At 44.2% G+C, this 18400-nt stretch overlaps 1 protein-coding gene across 1 annotated transcript in view; it reads left to right on the top strand.

Moving 5' to 3' along the window:
- The window catches only part of LOC141085895 (calcium-activated chloride channel regulator 1-like), a 62347-nt gene that overhangs the window by 27098 nt on the left and 16849 nt on the right, over window positions 1-18400 (top strand). Inside the window, exons 6-9 of the mRNA XM_073571512.1 lie at window positions 7759-7983; window positions 9015-9239; window positions 11334-11514; window positions 13363-13460. Coding sequence (XP_073427613.1) covers window positions 7759-7983; window positions 9015-9239; window positions 11334-11514; window positions 13363-13460 — 729 coding nt within the window. The remainder of the gene's footprint in view (window positions 1-7758; window positions 7984-9014; window positions 9240-11333; window positions 11515-13362; window positions 13461-18400) is intronic.

Below are 18400 nucleotides of genomic sequence, written 5' to 3'. Positions count from 1 at the left end.
CTAATCTTAGTTCCCCTTGGACTTTTTAGTGTATAAATTAGTGACTTCGCTTTCCTTTTTTTAATCAGAGAGACCATGAATCTCGACACCTTGTCTCCATTTGCAAAAATTTTATGCTTCCATTTCGTGAAAGTTTTAATTGAATCTTTGTTCATCAAGTCTTTTAGGGTTTGTCTTTTTCGTGTCAAAAGGACCAAGGTGTTCTGGCTTTGTGTTTGCTTATGATTTTTCTCAAAGAGCTAGATCTCCTTAAACAATGAGTCCAAATATGTTTGCCTTAATTTCTTCCGGTGTGAGGCTATTGAGATCATCTCCCCCTTATCACAGCCTTGTGTGCTTCCCAAACAATAGGGAATTGTACAGTATTTAATCTTGCGTGTAAAGCCCTCGTTACACATGTCTCAGCGATCCCACAAATGATCCAACATGATGGGATCGCAGGGACATCGTTAGGCTGATCGCTGGTGAGCTGTCACAAGACAGCCCCTCCAGCGATCAGGACCAGCGACGCTGGACGCTGGTTTCTAATGTAAACATCGGGTATCCAGGAGTTTTAGTGGATAAAACTTGTAATGTTAGATCTCCCTGACGAGGTGTCAAGTACTGGTTCAAGAAGCGTGTTCAAGTCACCCCCTAATATTAAGGTTCCCTCTATGAACTGAGCGACTGCGTTCATTACTTTAGCAAACCAAATATCTTGCTTCGTATTAGGAGCGTAAAGATTCCCTATTGTAATTCATTGATGAGCTAATGTCCCCTTAATGAAGATAAATTTGCCATCATTATCCTTGATCAATTCCTTGAATTGGTATGGCGTATGTTTGGAAATCGCTATTGCGACCCCTCTAGATTTTCTGGAGGATGAGTATGAATGATACCAGGAGTTGTAGTAGTGTCTTTCTAAATTTGGGGCCTTATCATGTGTGAAATGTGTCTCTTGTAAAAAAACTATGTCCGCTCCAAGTTTCTTAATGTGTGTTAATACCTGAGACCTCTTAATCAGTTCATTCAGTCCTCTCACGTTATATGATACAATGGCCGTTGCTTGCATCTTATCATCCATGGCAACTCACAGGAACCTTAGGACTCAGATATTGATTCTCGCCATTCCACCAGAAAGTCAATGATGTGGGGAGGAGGTGAAAAACATGGGTGAAAGAAAGAAAAGTTAAAATGAACAAATAAACACTAACATGGGCTTGATACCCTATCATGAACATTTTTTGATCAGTCTCTAAGATAAACCCAGCAAGGGGGACCGATAAATTCTAGCATCTTATCGTCATATTAAACTACCTATGAGCTAGTGAAGCAAAAATTAGCACAGTCTGTCCAGTTTAATGAGCATAGTTCAAGTAATAACAGAACGCTGATGTCATGCCCGCCATGTCCGTTATGACTGTCATGCCCGCCATGTCTGTTCTGCCGCATGATCCCTGGAGCAGTGTGCATGTGCACCCAACTATCATGCCCGCCATGTCTGGTATGCCGCATGACTCCTGGAGAAGTGTGCACGTGTACTAAATTCTCATGCCCGTTATGTCTCATGCGGCAAGATGCCTGGAGCAGTGTGCACGTACGCCTTACCTCATGGCTGCTCGCCATTGCTAGGTAACCATCCGTCTCTGCTCTGATTCTGTAATCCTCTCTGTATTTCGGGAGCCCCTGATCATGTGACCTTTCCTATGTTTCAGCACTGTCTGATTCTGCAATCCTCTCTGTGTTCCTGGAGCCCCTGATCATGTGACCTTTCCTATGTTCCAGCATTGTCTGACCCAGCTAACCTCTCAGCATTTGTGGAGCCCCTGATCATGTGACCTTCTCTATGGTCCAGCCCAGTCTAATCTAGCAACGCTCTCTATGACCCTGGAAGATCTGAACCGGAAGTCCTTCACTGGTCCTGACCCGGAAGTGCAGGTGCTATGGTGCTATGTCAGACCGCCCCTTCCTAAAGTATGGTTGGGGCCTGAGTATCGTGTTGCTTCCCTGCATGGCTGCTTGGTCTGCTCGGTCGCTCCCTGTATTCTGTGCCCCTGCACTCTGCCCTGTCATGCCTCTCTGCACACGCTCTGTGCTTGTACTCTGTCTCTTGTCTTGTGCCATGTCTTGTGTTGTCTTTTGTGCCATGTTTGTCCTTGCTATGCTTTGCCTTGTAGTACTTCCTCTGTTCTCTGCCTTAGCCTGTTTTGCTATGTCTTGCCTAAGTTCCTCCTTGCCTTGTTGTTCGTCCTATGTTCCGTGTCTAGTCTCAAGGCTCCGCCTTGACCCGGCTCTGGGCTTTGACCTACGCTCCGCTGCTAGTTCTATGTCTTTGTACCATGCCCCTGGCGTGCCCTCTGCATGCGCAGGAACTTGCCTTGAACTCTGCCCCTGGCATACCCTCTGCATGCGCAGGACCTTGCCTTGAACTCTGTGCCTAGTCTCCATTTTTCGTGAGCCCTTGCACCTATTGTACTAGGCTTTGCCGTGCCGTCTCGCACGGGTCTCTGTCCTGTACCTTTGCCTAGCCCTGCCTTGTGGCTGCGTGCCCTCTTGCACGTGCCTGGTCACCCCGTGCCCGCCTGTTGTGCCTCAGCCGTGCCGCCTCTAGTCATGCCTGACTGTCTGTGCCTCAACCGTGCCGCCTCTAGTCATGCCCGCCTGCCTGTGCCTCCAGTCAATATCGCCTGCCTGTGCCCCAGTCATGGTTTCCGTGCTCCCTTGCACTCACGCTGTTTCTCGCACTGTGCATTTTCGTGCTGCTCTTGCACAAGTCTTTTGCTTTCCTTGCTCTGTCCTGAACCTTGTCTCTTTGTCATGTTCTGAGTTCTATGACCTGTCTTGAATCTTTGTCAGAGTTCCGGATCCTGATGACCCTGTTGATCGTTGCCTGCTGTCCGGAGTCCGACGTTATCGTGCCTTTGTCTGTACCTAGGCATGACATCTAGCACGTACCATGCCATGGACCTTGTCGTGCCCTTGCACGCACCTTGCTGTGTTTTCCCTGTGTTATCACGTCTTGCACCTGATGTTACCCTGAAGTTTTCCTTAATGAAGATACCTTGAACTTACGTCTAGTCTTGTCTTTTTTCCTGCCGTCCCTAGTCGTCAGACACTCACATTGTGTCTTCCTTTAGCCGGCCGTCTGGTCCCAGCAGTCGTGGTGGCTCACTCCCTTGGTCTTGCCCCTGACACTCCCTGTATAGGGGGTGGTTCCTCACAAGGTCAGCTCGCCCTCGGTGGGTGGGTGCCATGACGCAGAGTGTCCACTCTAAAGAAAATGTCGACTCAGTTGAAGCTGACTCGTCACAGCTGAGCTCCCGCTTGCCTTTTCTTGGCTTTCTGGTTCCTCGGACCACCTGCCTTCTTCCATTGTTCCTGTGCTGATAATTTCAGAAGCTGGAGATCTGTGTGTAGTGATCTGAGGTCCGGCATCGGATCAAGTGTGATCTCAAGTTCTTCACAAACCTTCACGACGTCTGTGGTTGTTCTAACTGTTAACTCACCTGCCTTCCGCTGTAATCAGTAGACTGAAGGGGAAGAGCCATCGGAACAAGAAATGTATCCGTTAAAGGCTTAAGTATGCATCTTTTAGTTAAGGTTGAAGTGGCGAAATCTTGAAATATACGAACAGATGTAGTTCCGTATTTCAATGTTTCCATTGATCTTGCGTTGTTAAGAATTTTCTCCTTCATACGAAAGTCTAAAATTCTGCAGATTATATCTCTTGGTGGGTCTGTTGTCTTGGGCTGAGGCTTTAAAGCTCTATGTGCTCTTTAAAGAATCAACATTGGTCTTTCTCTTGGATCCAGTAGGGGCAAGAATAATTCTGTCAGAGTCGCTGTCACATCTTCCTGTCCAGTTACCTCCGGTATGCCCCGGACTCTAAGATTGTTTCTCCTGTTTCTATTTTCCATGTCCTTTAGTGCTGTATGTAGAGTGTTAATATGATCCTCATGAAGTTGGAGTCCTGTAGATAACTCACTTGCGTATGTGGTTAGAGCAGCTTATTCTCCCTCTAGTTCCTCTACTCTATTACCCATATGTTGGATGTCTTTTTTAATGTCCGATAAATCTTTTGCTAAAGGGGCCAGAGCAGAAGATAATACGTTTTTAATAAAGCCTCTGGATATGGGTCCATCTTTGTTCTCTAAATCCAGGAACTCTACTTCTCCTTCTCCTAATTCTGGGCTTTCATTGCTGTCATTAGGGCGGGATGCGTCAATCTTTAGTCCCCATTTTTTGTGATGAACTTCTCCATCTCTTTGTTTGATTGTGTCTCACTATTGCCAGACGCCTCGGATGTGCGTCCTATTTTGACCATATTTCTTTTATTATACTTTGTGAAGAGTGGGATATAGCTCCTTTAATTAAGGCTGGAAAATCTTTTCGCAGTAGGTGCAGTGGTCATCGTCTCATGAAATGTTAGTACCCTGTGTGTTCACAATTTCTGGGCGTCATAGACCCTTTTCGCCACTAGATGGTGTTCAGACACTATGTTTCTTCTCAGTGTTCATGCAGCTCAAGAGTTAATGAGCTCTCTCTGTCGGCATGGCTATACTGCCGGTGCCCCAACTCTCTCAGCTCTCCTCTGTGCCTCTCCACAATGCGGCACATGTATGTACTGGAAGTTGGCCTCCCTGCCGCTCTCTATCCACAGTCTCCCCGCCTCAGATCAAATCTGAATTTAGTGCCTTCAAGCTTGGAGATTACTGGAGGGACTTCTAATTGATGTTCATTGTTACGTGAATTAGATTCTTGTCAATTCAAACTCTCCAAATGAATCTGGAAAAATGTAACTGGTATAAACTGAAGTTAAAAATTTCCAGAACTGAGAGCAACTAATCAATTTGGATGTCAGACCCCCATCGATCTGATGTTGATAACGTATCCTAAAAGTGGCTCATCAATATAGTAAGCCTGGGAAACCACTACCATTACTACTAGATGACCTTAACCTCTTTAAGGCTGGGTCAGACTTACGAGAAACTCGCACAAGTCTCACATCTCAATACCCGACACTGCCGCCGGCACTCGGGACGGAGTGTACGGCTGCATGTCTTTCTATGCAGCCGCACACTATGGTCCTGAGTGCCGGCGGCAGTGCCGGGTATTGAGATGCGAGACTTGTGCGAGTTTCTCGCAAGTCTGACCCCTGCCTAAGAGTCAACAGCTACTACAAGACATATTGATGGCCATCATCATTATACCGTAATTTTATTCTTAAAAGGTTTACAGTCACTGTTGGCACTAGCTGCCCATGTAAGTATGGCCTGTGGACCTAAAGCATTAGAATATTAATTAACAGAATTGTTTATAAGGACAATAAAATAAAATTATTGTAAAGGGAAGTAAAATTAATTTGAGTTGTCATGGGAAACGTTATAGCTTTGTCAGGCAGGAGCCGGGGACAGCTTCAGCAACTGGGGAAGAACAAAAGACCAGAGAATAGTGAGAGATTCAATTTCAGCCTGTAAGGTGACCTGGATAGTTTGGTTCTGGGACATTAACTCCTTAGTGACAGAGCCAATTTTAACCATAATGATCAGGCCAAATTTTGTAAATCTGACCAATGTCATTTTATGGTGGGCATGGTGGGCATAGCCACATGCGTAAAGTGAGCGTTTCAATGCAATCCTATGGGTGCGGAATCGCGGCGATTCTGCACAAAGAATGAACATGCTGCGGATTTTTCCACTATGCGATTCCGCAGCGGAAAAATCCACAGCATTAGCACAGCAAGGCGGAATCCCATAGGATTGCATGGGATGCCTTTTCTTTGCGATTTCGCAGCAGAAAAACGCAGCGAAAACGCTAAAAAAACGCAACGTGTGCACATAGCCTTAATATTTTGCCTGCCAATTCCAACGATTTGAGCATGGAAGCCGTCTACTACTGTCAGCTAAAGTTAATGGAGCGCCCGCCAGGGCAGTGGGGAGTACTTAGTACTGGGCCACTTCTTAAAGGTGCAGTGACCCGGCCCGTGGCCCTGGGCATCCAATGAAAGGGGTGTATTTACAGGGGAATGAGAAATAAAGAGTTTTTGTGGTAAGAGTTTGTGACGCCACCTGTGGTATCTGATCAATAGTGACCAGCTCTGCAGTGCAGATCCTTTGGGACTGATGGTGTGATGCAGCAGTGTTGGAATAGCTCTCCATAGGCAGAGCTGTTGTCCCAGGGCAGTTGTGGTTAGTTAAGGATGCAATGGTTGCTGATGGTAGATGTAGCAGTGCTGAGTGAGTGTTGAGGCAAGAATTCAAAGGACACAGTGAGATGTAGTTCCAAAGCTTTATTCAGTTTCTGGTGCACACAGATGCCCGCTTTAGTGTCGTGTCCTCCAGGTGAGGGGCTCAGTCAACTACCAGGCAAATGAGGTATACCTTTCCAGCATTCCCTTCAGTATGTGCCTTCCCTGGCCGTCTCCACAGTGCTGATTTCAACTTGCCTTCCCTTCCAGCGCCACACAGTCAGTGTCCCAGGCCAGCTGCCGCGAATCCTGTCGGATAACGTGACCCACTATGTTTCCTTGATTCCTTCTGGCTGCCTTTCCGGAGAAGATAACTGTGGTAGCTGGCTGTGGCCCCTAAAGTTGCCACAGCTATCGGCTTGCTAGTTAAGTCCTGTTGTCCACTCCACTAGGCTAGGGGCCTAGACCCTTCTGCGACCTGGATTCTCCCCCACCTGACGTCCGTCAGCGTGGAACGAGCCCCACGGGGAGCACTCTCTCCACCCGTGCCTCTGGGAGAACCCCTTTCTCGTTCAGGGAACTTCCTTCCCAAGCTACTCTGTCCAGCAGTGCCTCCTGACTAGGAGCTGCTCCAACTACGTCCTCTCACTTCCTCCCCCTAAGGAGAACTGTCCTAACTTCCTACAGTTCTCCCGCTATAAACCTAAGCTCCAGCCACCTCCCAACACCCTTCATGAACCAAACCGGGGTCATATAGGGTTCCCTGCTGTTCTAAGTTGTGTGTTGGATGCAGGTGTCTGAGTGCGGTCAGGTGTCTCCATCTTACCTGGGTAGTGGGATACTACACCTCTGATTGAGATGCAGTACCTCTGTGGCAACTGAACCCTCAGGGGCGCCACATTAACATTTTTGCAAACATCATTATACACAGATTCACTTTATATTTTCATAAGGCTCTAATCTCTAAATCCTGTTTCCTGTCACACAGAGTAATTGATAACATTCTGGCTGCCTGCGGCCACCACTGGAGAGAGTCTAATTGCTTATGAATACTGTTGCATTATTGAGTTAAATATATTGCAAAAATAATAGTTTTGAGAGAGCTATACAACTAAGGGTACTGTTACACTTAGCGATGCACCAGCGATCCCGACAACGATATGACGTGGTCAGGATCGCTGGTACAAAGCTAAGTGGTCGCTAGTGAGCTGCCACACAGGCAGATCTCACCAGCGACATAGCGGGGATCGGGAATCGCTACTTACCTATCAGACGCGGCGATCCTGACGTCCTCCCACCCACGTCCACGCGTCGCTCGTTGGCGCCACAGGAAGCCCAGCAGGAAGTGGCCGACGAGAAATGATCCAGGACGTTCTCGCGCGACCAACGATAATCAGCGGGGGAGCCGGTCGGAGGTAAGTATCACATGTAGCGATATCGCTAGCAATATCGCTGCAACGTCACAAAATCGGTGACTTTACAGCGATATTGCTAGCGATATTGCAGTGTGTAACGGGGGCTTAAAATGAAAAAAAGGGGAGAAACAGCCACGGAACAGATTTGGTGTTTATTTTCCAAATTTATCATTTCAGGTAACTGAATTCTGCGATTCCAGTAACCATAACATTGAAGCTCCAACTCTACAGAATAAAATGTGTAACTCTCTCAGTACATGGGAAGTCATAATGAACTCTACCGACATAGCGTCCACTCCTCCGATGACCAGCACCAATATTCCTGTCCCTACTTTCACTCTTATTCAGAAAAGAGACAGGGTAGTCACTCTTGTACTGGATGTTTCCGGAAGTATGGACATTGTAAGTTATTAATAAATTCTAATTCTGTTTTGTGGTGTTCTTTAAGACACTTTAGTATGCAGAAAATTGGCATAAAAATATGTTTTAGATTTCAACATGTGTTTTTTTTTCTGCAACATGTATATGAATTTTGGCAAGCCGCATTAAATGGTCAGTTTAAGAGTTTAAGAAATTGCTGTCTAATGGGTCATTACTGTAAAACAGTCTCTCCATAAAAATATTTATAATTTATCTAGAAGAATAGGGGTTAAGAGAAGGGGGTCTCCTAGCCTCCAATGTGAATGGAGCAGAAGTGCCCATGTGTAACCATTATTCTTTTCACTATTTAGAGGGGTGGTGATCATGCATGCTTACTACAGTTTCCGTAGACCCATTAAAGTGAATGGAGCTGTGATCTCCATTTATACAGGGAGACTCCAATTCCTGTTATTGGAGGTTTAGTGGTTGGCTCTACATAGATTATACATTTATCACCTATTCCTTTGATAGCTAATAAGTATTAGTTTTAATAGTGAATGTATTAATTGGTTTTAATTGGTGAATGTAATAAAAATGTTATGAGGTCTTGAAAATGCAACCCCTCGAGAGTGTAGGACTTCTCTTACATCCCCCCAAAAAGTTCCACTTCTGTTTTATGGATGGTGATTTGAATCCATAAACTCATAACACTGAAAGGTTTATAGCCTATATGGCTACCATTGCACCTCTCATAGGAGTTTATTACCTAACTTCCAGTAGGTAAATTAACATTAAAAACCTCTACTCCCTTTGTAAATGAGAAGGCATGTGATACAGTAATAATCTATTATTGCTGGCAAACAGTGGTGTCTTTAGGCACTTTATCACCCTTTGCAGATGACACATACTGTGCCACAGTCACAATATGCCCCCATGACCCCACCAGAGTGTGCCCCCACAAATACAGTAATCCAACTAGAGACTACACCAGCTAGAAAGTGCCACAATATGGTTGTTTTCTTACTTTTCTAAACAAATGGTTCAAAACTGACTTCATTATTTTACACATACAGGGCTATCGGATTGATAGACTCTATCAAGCTGCAGGAGTATTTGTTACTCAGATCATTGAAACTGGCTCCTCTGTTGGAATCGTCACATTCTCAGATGATGCATATGAAATTTCCCAATTAGTGAAAATAATCAGCGATGTCCAACGAAACTTTCTAAAATCTCTTCTTCCAACTACGACTGTTAGTGGAACAAACATCTGCAAAGGAATCCTGGCTGGTTTTGAGGTGAATAATAATAATATATTCTTTACGTAGCATTATTTTGCGCAGAGCGTTCAGCTGGAGCTGTTGTTTGGAAACTATTTAAGTAGAACTGCGCTTCTAAAACTGTGAAACGGGCCTCACTAGTGACGTGGCCCCAAGTTGTTGGTGAATTTCAGAATCTCCACTCTAATCCTAGAGGGACTACAAGCAGCAGAATAACTGTAACACTTCCATATGCCCTAACAACACATAGGGAATATATTGTTTTTAATGAGTCGCTGTATATACCAAAACTATAATGACCTAAAAAAGGACTAACCTGACAGATACCCTACAATAGGCCTAAATACGCCCCTGCCTGACTGTGGAGGTTGGCACCCTAAAGAACGATTTTTTTGGCGCCCCCACTCTACGTAGGTTATCCCTCACTGCCCTATTGCAACCCTACCAATATAGGTGGGAAAACAATGTATTATAGAGCAGAGATGAACAGAGTCTTGGTAACTAATGATCTCTATATAAGTTCCCAGCGGGTATCTTGTAAGGCAGACAGATAATCAAAATTACCATCCAGAATCATGACTAATACTCCAAAATGTGACATGCCATATGATAAAAAACCATCACATAATACAGACCCAAATATAGCATCTGACTAGACAGTCTGAATAATTAACTTAGAATTGAAAAATGGGGAAGAATTAGATACACCCCAAAATGGTCTTCTCCTCTACATTTCAGTGACAAATCAGAAGGCCAGATTTCTAATCAAAAATAGTTAGACCTAATATTGGGGTGCAGCACGGAGCGGAGGCCCAATTAGCTTTTCCAAATAGTTTGTGATAATACTGTGTTTCAGTGAGAAATCAAAAGGTCAGATTTCCACTTAGAAATCCTAGGCCTAACAGTGTTGTTTAGGCACACTATCTAAGAAAATAAATAGTGATTGTTCATTTAGTGACAAGTGACAGACTACTGTGTGCCTTAGGTCATGAAACAGCAGCAGCGATTATGGCCGAGTACAGCAAGAACTCTCAGACCTCATCGGGCGTGAGGAGTAATGTACGCCGAGTGGAGGATTTCAGTGGATTACTCCCTGCTGAGCTGCAGCACAACAGACTAGGGGCTCAGCAGGACAGACCGGTGACCGCCCGCTGCCACCAGAAGTGAGACCGACTTGTTAGGCGGGGAAGCCGGAAGAACTCAGCACCGGCATCAGCTAGCAACTAGCCATCCAAACTAGGAAGAGAGAAAGACATCTGAGTTACGTGAAGTGCAATTGACATTTATAAACTGCCATATTGAGTCATTTTCCCCCTTTGAACCCCTCACCTTTCACCTTGTTCATTCCCTGTTGCTCCCTGCGAGGAGGTTATCCCTGTACCTATTGAACAAGTAATTATTTTCCCCTGTTACGCCTTGCCTTGGGCCTCTGTGTCACTGCATCCTAGTACCTGTGTTACAGAAACACAGTTTTATCACAAGCAATTTGGGTGAGCAAATGGGGCCTCCAGAGACTGCTGCACAATTTTTGTACAAAATCTAGTTAGATGCTAGCAGATCGATTTCACACAGGACAGCTAACTGATGAGTTCTCTTGCAGCACTATCAGGATTGGCTTCAATGCACTGTGACACTGAGAAAATGGTGCCAGCAAAACAAGATGTCTGCTTTTTATATGGCCAAGGACATGTGTCTTTGGCAGCCAATCACAGAAGACCTTGTTTCATGACGTTGTGGATGGTTTCTGTGCCTTGATTGGCTGCGGGAATCAACATATATATAGTTGAAAAAAAAAAATAGCGTGCCGCACCTCTAACCTATCCACTCCCTCTCCCCTCATCAAACACGTCCCCCCTTACACCCCGCTCATCATACAGCACCACTATCCTAGCCAAATTAATAACAAAAGCATTAGTGGAAACGCGATGATTTACTGAACTATGACCAAATTTTGCTGACTTTGAGTAAAAATGCTCATAAAAACGAATCCGAATGTGCGGCATTCATGCCGAATTAGAGATTGGCGAACGTTTTCCAAACACGTTCGCTCATCTCTATTAAAAAACATCTGTCATTCACTATCTAAATATCAAATATGTATTTCTCATTCAGGTAAACAAAAAATTTGATGGGTCAACAGATGGCACAGAAATTATCTTACTGACAGACGGAGAAGACAATTTTAACACTAGACTGTGCTTTCCTAATATAATAGATAGTGGTGCAATTATTAATTTCATAGCTCTGGGTCCAAGCGCCTCCAAGGCCCTAGAAGATATTGCTGAAATGACTGGTAGGTTCACATAGAACTAAGGGCTTATGGCCACTGGTACAAGCTAGTATGGTAGTGCATGGCGCTTGAATCATGCCTTCCCTGAGAGAAATCAACTTATATGAAGATACAGTAGACATCTTGAGCACCTCTATGACTTTATTACATTTCAAATTGTTCAAAACAGTGTAGTGTGAATGGGTTTGACTGAGTGGTGTGAATCGTGAAAATTTGCCTCTACCTATACAATTCCATAGCGTATAGCTCTATTCAAGGACTGAAATGTTTTTATAAAATAATAAGAAGAATAATTTATAAATTATATGTATTTTTTAATAGAATAAAAATGTGTTTTCAAATGGTAGTAAATTGTGAAACTTGTCGGAGGAAGCCATGCTAATATGTCAGTGCACTATGTGACTGAAGGAGTTTTGGTGTCTTCTCGGCTAATTAGCTACACCCCTTTGGCCTAGTCTAGCCCACACAAAGAGTTCCCTGAGACTGTTGCTGTTCAAGTAGTAGATGAGCAATCGCTGGTAATACAACCTGCCAATATGCTAAATAGATATACGGTAAATGAATCAGGCAAAATTCAAATTTGCCTGTTAGCACATTTTTTTCAGGGAAATTTGGTTCTTGGAAAAGTTTTTCTCCCCAAATTTATGATCCCTTTTTATGCTCTGGGGTCTCTCATAATAAATATAATATGAAAAATCCTTATACTCACCTTACTGCTCACCTCTCTGGCCCCTCTTGATCATCACCTGTCCGGTCCTTGTCACATCTTCTAATCCCTATCTCTTGTGCTGAAGTCCTCGAGCCTCTCACGCTGAGCCAAGACTTTCAACCTGGATGAGACCCAGAATGGTTCTGCACAAGAGCCCAAAATGTCATGACGTCATGATATCACAACATGCGCCAAGACCTTACATGTGCATACACAGAAGGTCAGGCTACCTGTGAGACGTCTGCGATTCCAGCACGAGTGGTTGCGATGCGCCAAGGACTGAACTAGTGATGGTGAGGAGCGGAAGGTCCAGAAAGGAGATCGATAAGTTGAGTATAAGGATTTTTTTTAACCCTTTGATGGCCCTTTGAGATTCAGAAAAAAGGTAGCCAGTGGCTGCCATTTTGCAGAATCCGTGTGGAAACAAATTGCAAAAACATGCATGTGGATTTTTGCAAAATTTGAGTAGAATTCAATTCCATTCTGATTTATTCATCAATCTTTAGTGCTAATACGAATGCCAACTCACAGGTGTTGCTGGCTAGATACATAGATGAGCTCAAATTGTGGGCTTATTACCCCTGCTTTTGCTCTTCTCTCAGTAAAGGGATTGGCTTCTTTCGTGAACTTGTCACTCACTGAGTGGGTATGAAGAATGGTACAGCTTAAAGCAATGAAGGCAGGCGAGTAGCTTTGGTCACATGGTGCACTAACATCTCAGTTTGGGAGAAACTTGATTCATCCACACAACTGATCTTAATGGGACTCTGTCAGCACAGGATGACTGTTTAAACCAAGTACATGCGCTTAGTGAATCATGACGGGACCAAATATTTAAGGTCATCTTCCCACCTCCTTGTTTTGCATCTATCTCTGCCTTCCTCTGCCATGATGAAAGTTCAGGATTAATAATAAGCTAGGGAAGGCGGAGATAGATGGAAAACATGAAGTTGGTAAGGTGCACGGGACTGTTTAGCCACACTGTTGTCCTCAGAAATAGACAGTAGTTTAGCTCCACTTATGTCAGCCAGCAGGAAGTGATCAGAGGTCTGAATTTAGCTTTAGGCAAGAATGGAGAAGAAAACAAAATAAGTAAAGACTTGAAAGTTGTTGTTTGTTGAAAAGCTTTCCTCTTTTCTTAGGAGGATTAAACTACAAGGCAACTGATAATTTGGATACCAATGGTTTGATTGATGCCTTCAATGGAATTCAACCATTAACTGGAGACATTTCTCTTCAGGTGAGACATTGTTTCATTTTAAATTTAAGGCTAAGTTCTCACAATTAGTTTTTGGTGAGTTTTTGATGCTGCACAAAAAAGTATAGTTCCAGAAAAGCTGATTGGATTTATGGAATCTCCTGCCCTAATTTTTTAAATGAGCAACATGTCAATTTCTCTTGCAGTAAATATCTGTTATATTTGCAGATTTTCCTTGCAGGTAAAAAACTTGTATACGATTTTAGCACATTTCTGATTTTTTTTTAAAGTTTTCTTTGCTTTACTCTTTAGTCGCCTTGGGATACGTGATCGCTTGGTCACTTATTGTGTATAATGCCAAGCAACTAGTCCAGTCAAAATACGGTTTGACCCGGAACAAATTCCAAGAAAGCGTTTTATGATTTTTTTTTATTACTATTATATGTGGGGAACAACATATTAAAAGTTTTCCAAAGATTGATCACTACAAAGGTCCTAACTACGACATCATAAGACGATGACAGCCATCGCACTAAAAATAACGAATATTTCCCTATTTCAAAGCTGTAGCTTTAGGTTACAGAAGAGTTTGCATTTTGTATGCTATATATTTTCATATAACAATTTTTATACAAAGTTTTATACTAACTACATGGACAGGCGAGGTCCATGACATATATGTACATTTCTAGAAATTATAGAATTAATACACAGTGCATTTTAAGACCTACTTCATCACTGAATAAGCGTGTCAGGTCAATAGTCACTATTTTCATCATCAGACACTGCTTCCTCACTCATATTGTCACAATGCCCTTCTTGACATGGTCCGCATACCCGTGAACAGGTAAGTCCGTGTCTTTTGCAAGTGCACCGACGTGTACTACAACCACGAGAACAATTGCAGTGAATTATTTTCAGAAGTGTTTCTGGCGCGGGTGAAGTATCCATCATCACTGGAACTAGACTGTTGTTCTGCAATTCCCATCCCCATTCAGTAGTGTCCATGGCCTCACCATTGTCCATCCAAAGCATCACTTGGAGGTAACTCCGAAGGGCATGATACTTCGTTGCAGAGGAGGTCGGTGGCAGTCGTTCAGGTATAACAAAGATTTTGGCTGAACCAACTTTTTTGCAGAGAGTAGAATACCTCATTGCAGACAGATTGTCTCCAGGTTTGCCGCCGAACAATGCCACCAACGCTTTACACCCAGCGTCGTCAATCTCAGCTCTGTTTTTGTTAGGTGTGGAAAAGATTTTAGCACAGCTATTTAAGACCGAGTCTCCCTTCAAAACCTTGTGTAGACCGAGTTTTTTTCCCATTCCAAAAACCGTGGAAGTGGTATTGCAACCCGTGAATGCATGAAGGAACAGAAGACTGCTGCAGACATGGTTTCCCAGGAACTTCTTCATAACCTTAATGTCGTATACTGTTGCAGGACTCCCTTTATCCAAGTAGAAATAAAGCTTGTTGCCATCGCTGGTTGACGCGTGATGAAGTAACAACACCAAAAGATCTGTATCTTCGCCAATGAGACTAGTACTTTTGTTGGATGACATTGACATTTCTGCCTTAACAATCTCCACATCTGCATCCCCCTCTGATTGTATTACGTGGCAACCTCTGTCATTCATGCGCTGTGAAACAAGATTGATAAGAGACTGTTTGGTCTCCACATTCGAAAGGAAGTCCTCCTTTTTCCCGACAAATTTCGTTCCTTCAGCAAAGTTCACTTTGTTACTTGTTCGTTTTTTGCGCCGTCGCTGATGGGTAATGTCCTTAGTGTTTGGTCCTCCAATGTAACCATCAAATACTATCGTAGCCTTACCATAGTGCTTTAGTGTGAAAGATGCATAGTCTTCAGCGATTGAACAATATGTCTTTCCTTCTGACCACTTCAGTCGATGGAGAAGAGAACCTCCGTCAAGAACATAATGTTCCACTTCTGGTACATCCTTGAGTACTGCGTCATCTGAACTCTGTTCTTTTATAGCAGCCATCAGTTGTGCTTTGTTTGGTTTGCGTAAGAGATGTTTTGCCTCAAAGAGGGATGGTGGGTATGGTGAAAGTTCATAGGCCATCGCTTCATCAAGGGAAAGATCAGCAGTTTGAGACACCACAAGAAACCTTTGGAATAAAAGAGCGGGGTCTATTGCTTTGTCCTTAGCAACGTCAATAGCCTCACTGGATGCCAGGGTCTTGGCTTTCATTGACCGCTTGTACTTAACTGAAAACAGTGATTGACCCTCCATTGTTGCCACTATTTCTCTGCCAATGGTGGACAGGTTATGGACATTCACATCCTTATTTGCATTGACACCGGTGATAATGTTGCGAAGAGACACTTCATCACAGAAAGGTGAAAAGGTCTCGAGTTTATCTGCAATTTTCTCCAGGTCTTCACGATCTCTTCTTGTCCTTGACATTCTTGCCTCCTTGTGTTGTTCACTGGTGCCAAAGCTCTGGTGAGTGAAACCCTGCATTGCATCACTGTAGGAAGAGGACACTGGCACAGACAGAGTCTACAAGGCCCTCTGATGTTTGGACATTCCACTTCCTCTGGTGAGTCCTCCTGCAGTTTTTAGGGAGCGCATCAGAGCTTGCTCGATGACTAGGTCGCAACCCAGGCCTGCCCAGTACTGATCAGTCCACCTTACAACATGCAAGCCATTCATAAATCTATGGAAGACTGATGGCATATCATCTTCCAGAGTCGTCATAGACTGGAGGTAAAGGTAGGCGACCTTCACATAGTTCCCATGCCCAGCAGCTGCAAGAATGGGCAAACATTCGGCTACAGCATGAAGGTGCATCAGCCAGGATCCTGTACGATCGGCCTCGATAAGCTCCCTTGCAATTCCAACCATCTGTTGGTAATTCAGCCATAGTTTACTGGTGCGAGAGTGAGCGGATAATCCGTTTCTTTTGGTGGACAAGAGGTGGACAATTTCACTAAGGCAGGTAGAAGTGATGACCAAATTCAAGTCACTCTCCCCTGTCAGTGTCCGAGCATACAACTGCTCAAGTTCTTGCAACAGGTCTGCAAAATCGGGATGGTCGCAAAGTACTTTGTCTGCAACTTGCTGAGTAAGACACTGATCAAGGAGGAGATGGCCATGAACTGCACGCTGAACTGCCTTTCCAGTCATGATGTGTTGCACAGCATTATCACCGTAAATTGTTCACATGATCTCTTTGATTCCACTCCCATCTATCAACGTTCCTATGGCACCCATAAGATTCATCAATGTGTGGAAGCTCCCGAGCATTAGGACAACATCTCGAACCGGGCTGTTTTCAGGCACCTCGTGTTTGATTTCTGATGCTTTCCAGTAGAGTGGCTGATCGAATGTAACAAATGCAGCGGATTGCTGTTTATCAGCAAGGTTGCACAGATACTCAAGAGTAGGGAAGATGCATGACTTGTCTCCGGAATACATGTCAATGATGGGCAGGAAGATTACCGAAGACGACCCCGGATGATCACAGTCTTTATGTAGCATGTGCATCATTCCATTCCAGCTCGGTGCAGGCTGTTTGAAGAGTAAAAACATCTCCCACAATGCATCAACACGATGGTCAATGGCATTGAGAAATGGCAAGGGCTTGAATTTTATGTTTCGGCGAGTGTGTTTTGTGAAACGGTATTCCCTTACATCAACTCTGCTTTGTTCAACTATCTCCAAGTCCGCAGTCTTCAGTCTGAGAACAGTGCGACTGACCTTCCTTCCTGGAGTCACAGTAGCTACCATCCCCATGCCGTGAAAAGTCCCCTTCCCATCTAACGTGATGATATTATGATCGACGTTGTCCACAGCGAACAGCAGTGCCGTATCCAGTCTGTCTATGGTACCACCGAGTACATCCTGGCCAACAGAAGCGGCAGTGTTTTCCTCGAATCGCTGAACTTCCGAATATGATGAACAATATCTCATGGCTGAGAGACTGTCTACAAGAAATCAAGACCTGAAATGATGATGGAGCTGGACTGCTAACCCAAGCTGCAATGGAGCTACTACATCCCTGGGACGTACAGCCTGAACAACTGATTGTCCAATGCTTGCGACCTTCCTGTGAATGTCCTTTCCAACGAAGAGGGTTTCAAGCAAGCAAAGCAAACTCAGGGGGAGGTAATCTAAGGCAGACTGACATTCAAGAGAAGAAGTCTTCGGATATTCATCGGTTGAAGATGGGATCTTAGACTTGATATCGCTCTTGATTAGTTTGGCCGCAGTCTCTATGATGGCTCTCTTCTGGGCTTCTTCATCCATTTCCTGACTATGGAAATAGTCCCTCAGGATTATTCTGGTCTTTTCACGGAACGTTACAATGTTAGGCAACCCTTCACACTCAGCTATGAATAGCGAATCGCCATACCTCTTCTCCAGCCTATACCTCAGCCATTTATTACTATAGGCAGCACTGTCTCCTTCTACAAGATACTCTGTCATTTTCTTTGCAAGATCTGTGACAGTCAATTGCTCTTCATCGTTGTCCTCGAGAAATGCACACATTCTCAAGAACGCTTGCTCTTGGTCCATGTTCATCGGCCTCCCTACCTTCCGCGGTTTCTTTGTAGTAGATCCACCACCATGACGCATAGGAATTCCGTAATTTGTCCGAAAGTTAATGTCACATGAACGATGATACAGACAGTCTGCAGCATGTAAGTCCTTCCCACAGTACGCGATTCTCCCTTGAACGGTGATTGCCCAGTCATCATTACGCTGTTTGCAATGTGACAAGATGGAACTTACAAATCCATCCGTTTTAACAAAGCTATAGTCATCGAAATCACTACTAGATCTTGTTTTCACCACTTCATGTCCACAGAACAAACACTGCGTCGTGCTATCATAGGATCCAGTAGACACCCGTGTACCTCTCTTGGCAGGTGAACGATGAACGGAAGTAGCTTTCTTATGCAAGTCTATTTGCTTCCTGTTTATGTAGTTCAAACGACATCTCTTGTGCACCACTG

Source organism: Dendrobates tinctorius, unplaced genomic scaffold, assembly GCF_039654945.1.
Source record: "Dendrobates tinctorius isolate UK_male_01 unplaced genomic scaffold, ASM3965494v1 ptg000029l, whole genome shotgun sequence".
Taxonomy (NCBI): Eukaryota; Metazoa; Chordata; class Amphibia; order Anura; family Dendrobatidae; genus Dendrobates; species Dendrobates tinctorius.
Note: the sequence above shows the minus strand (reverse complement) of the source record. Positions and strands in the feature narration are given on the sequence as shown.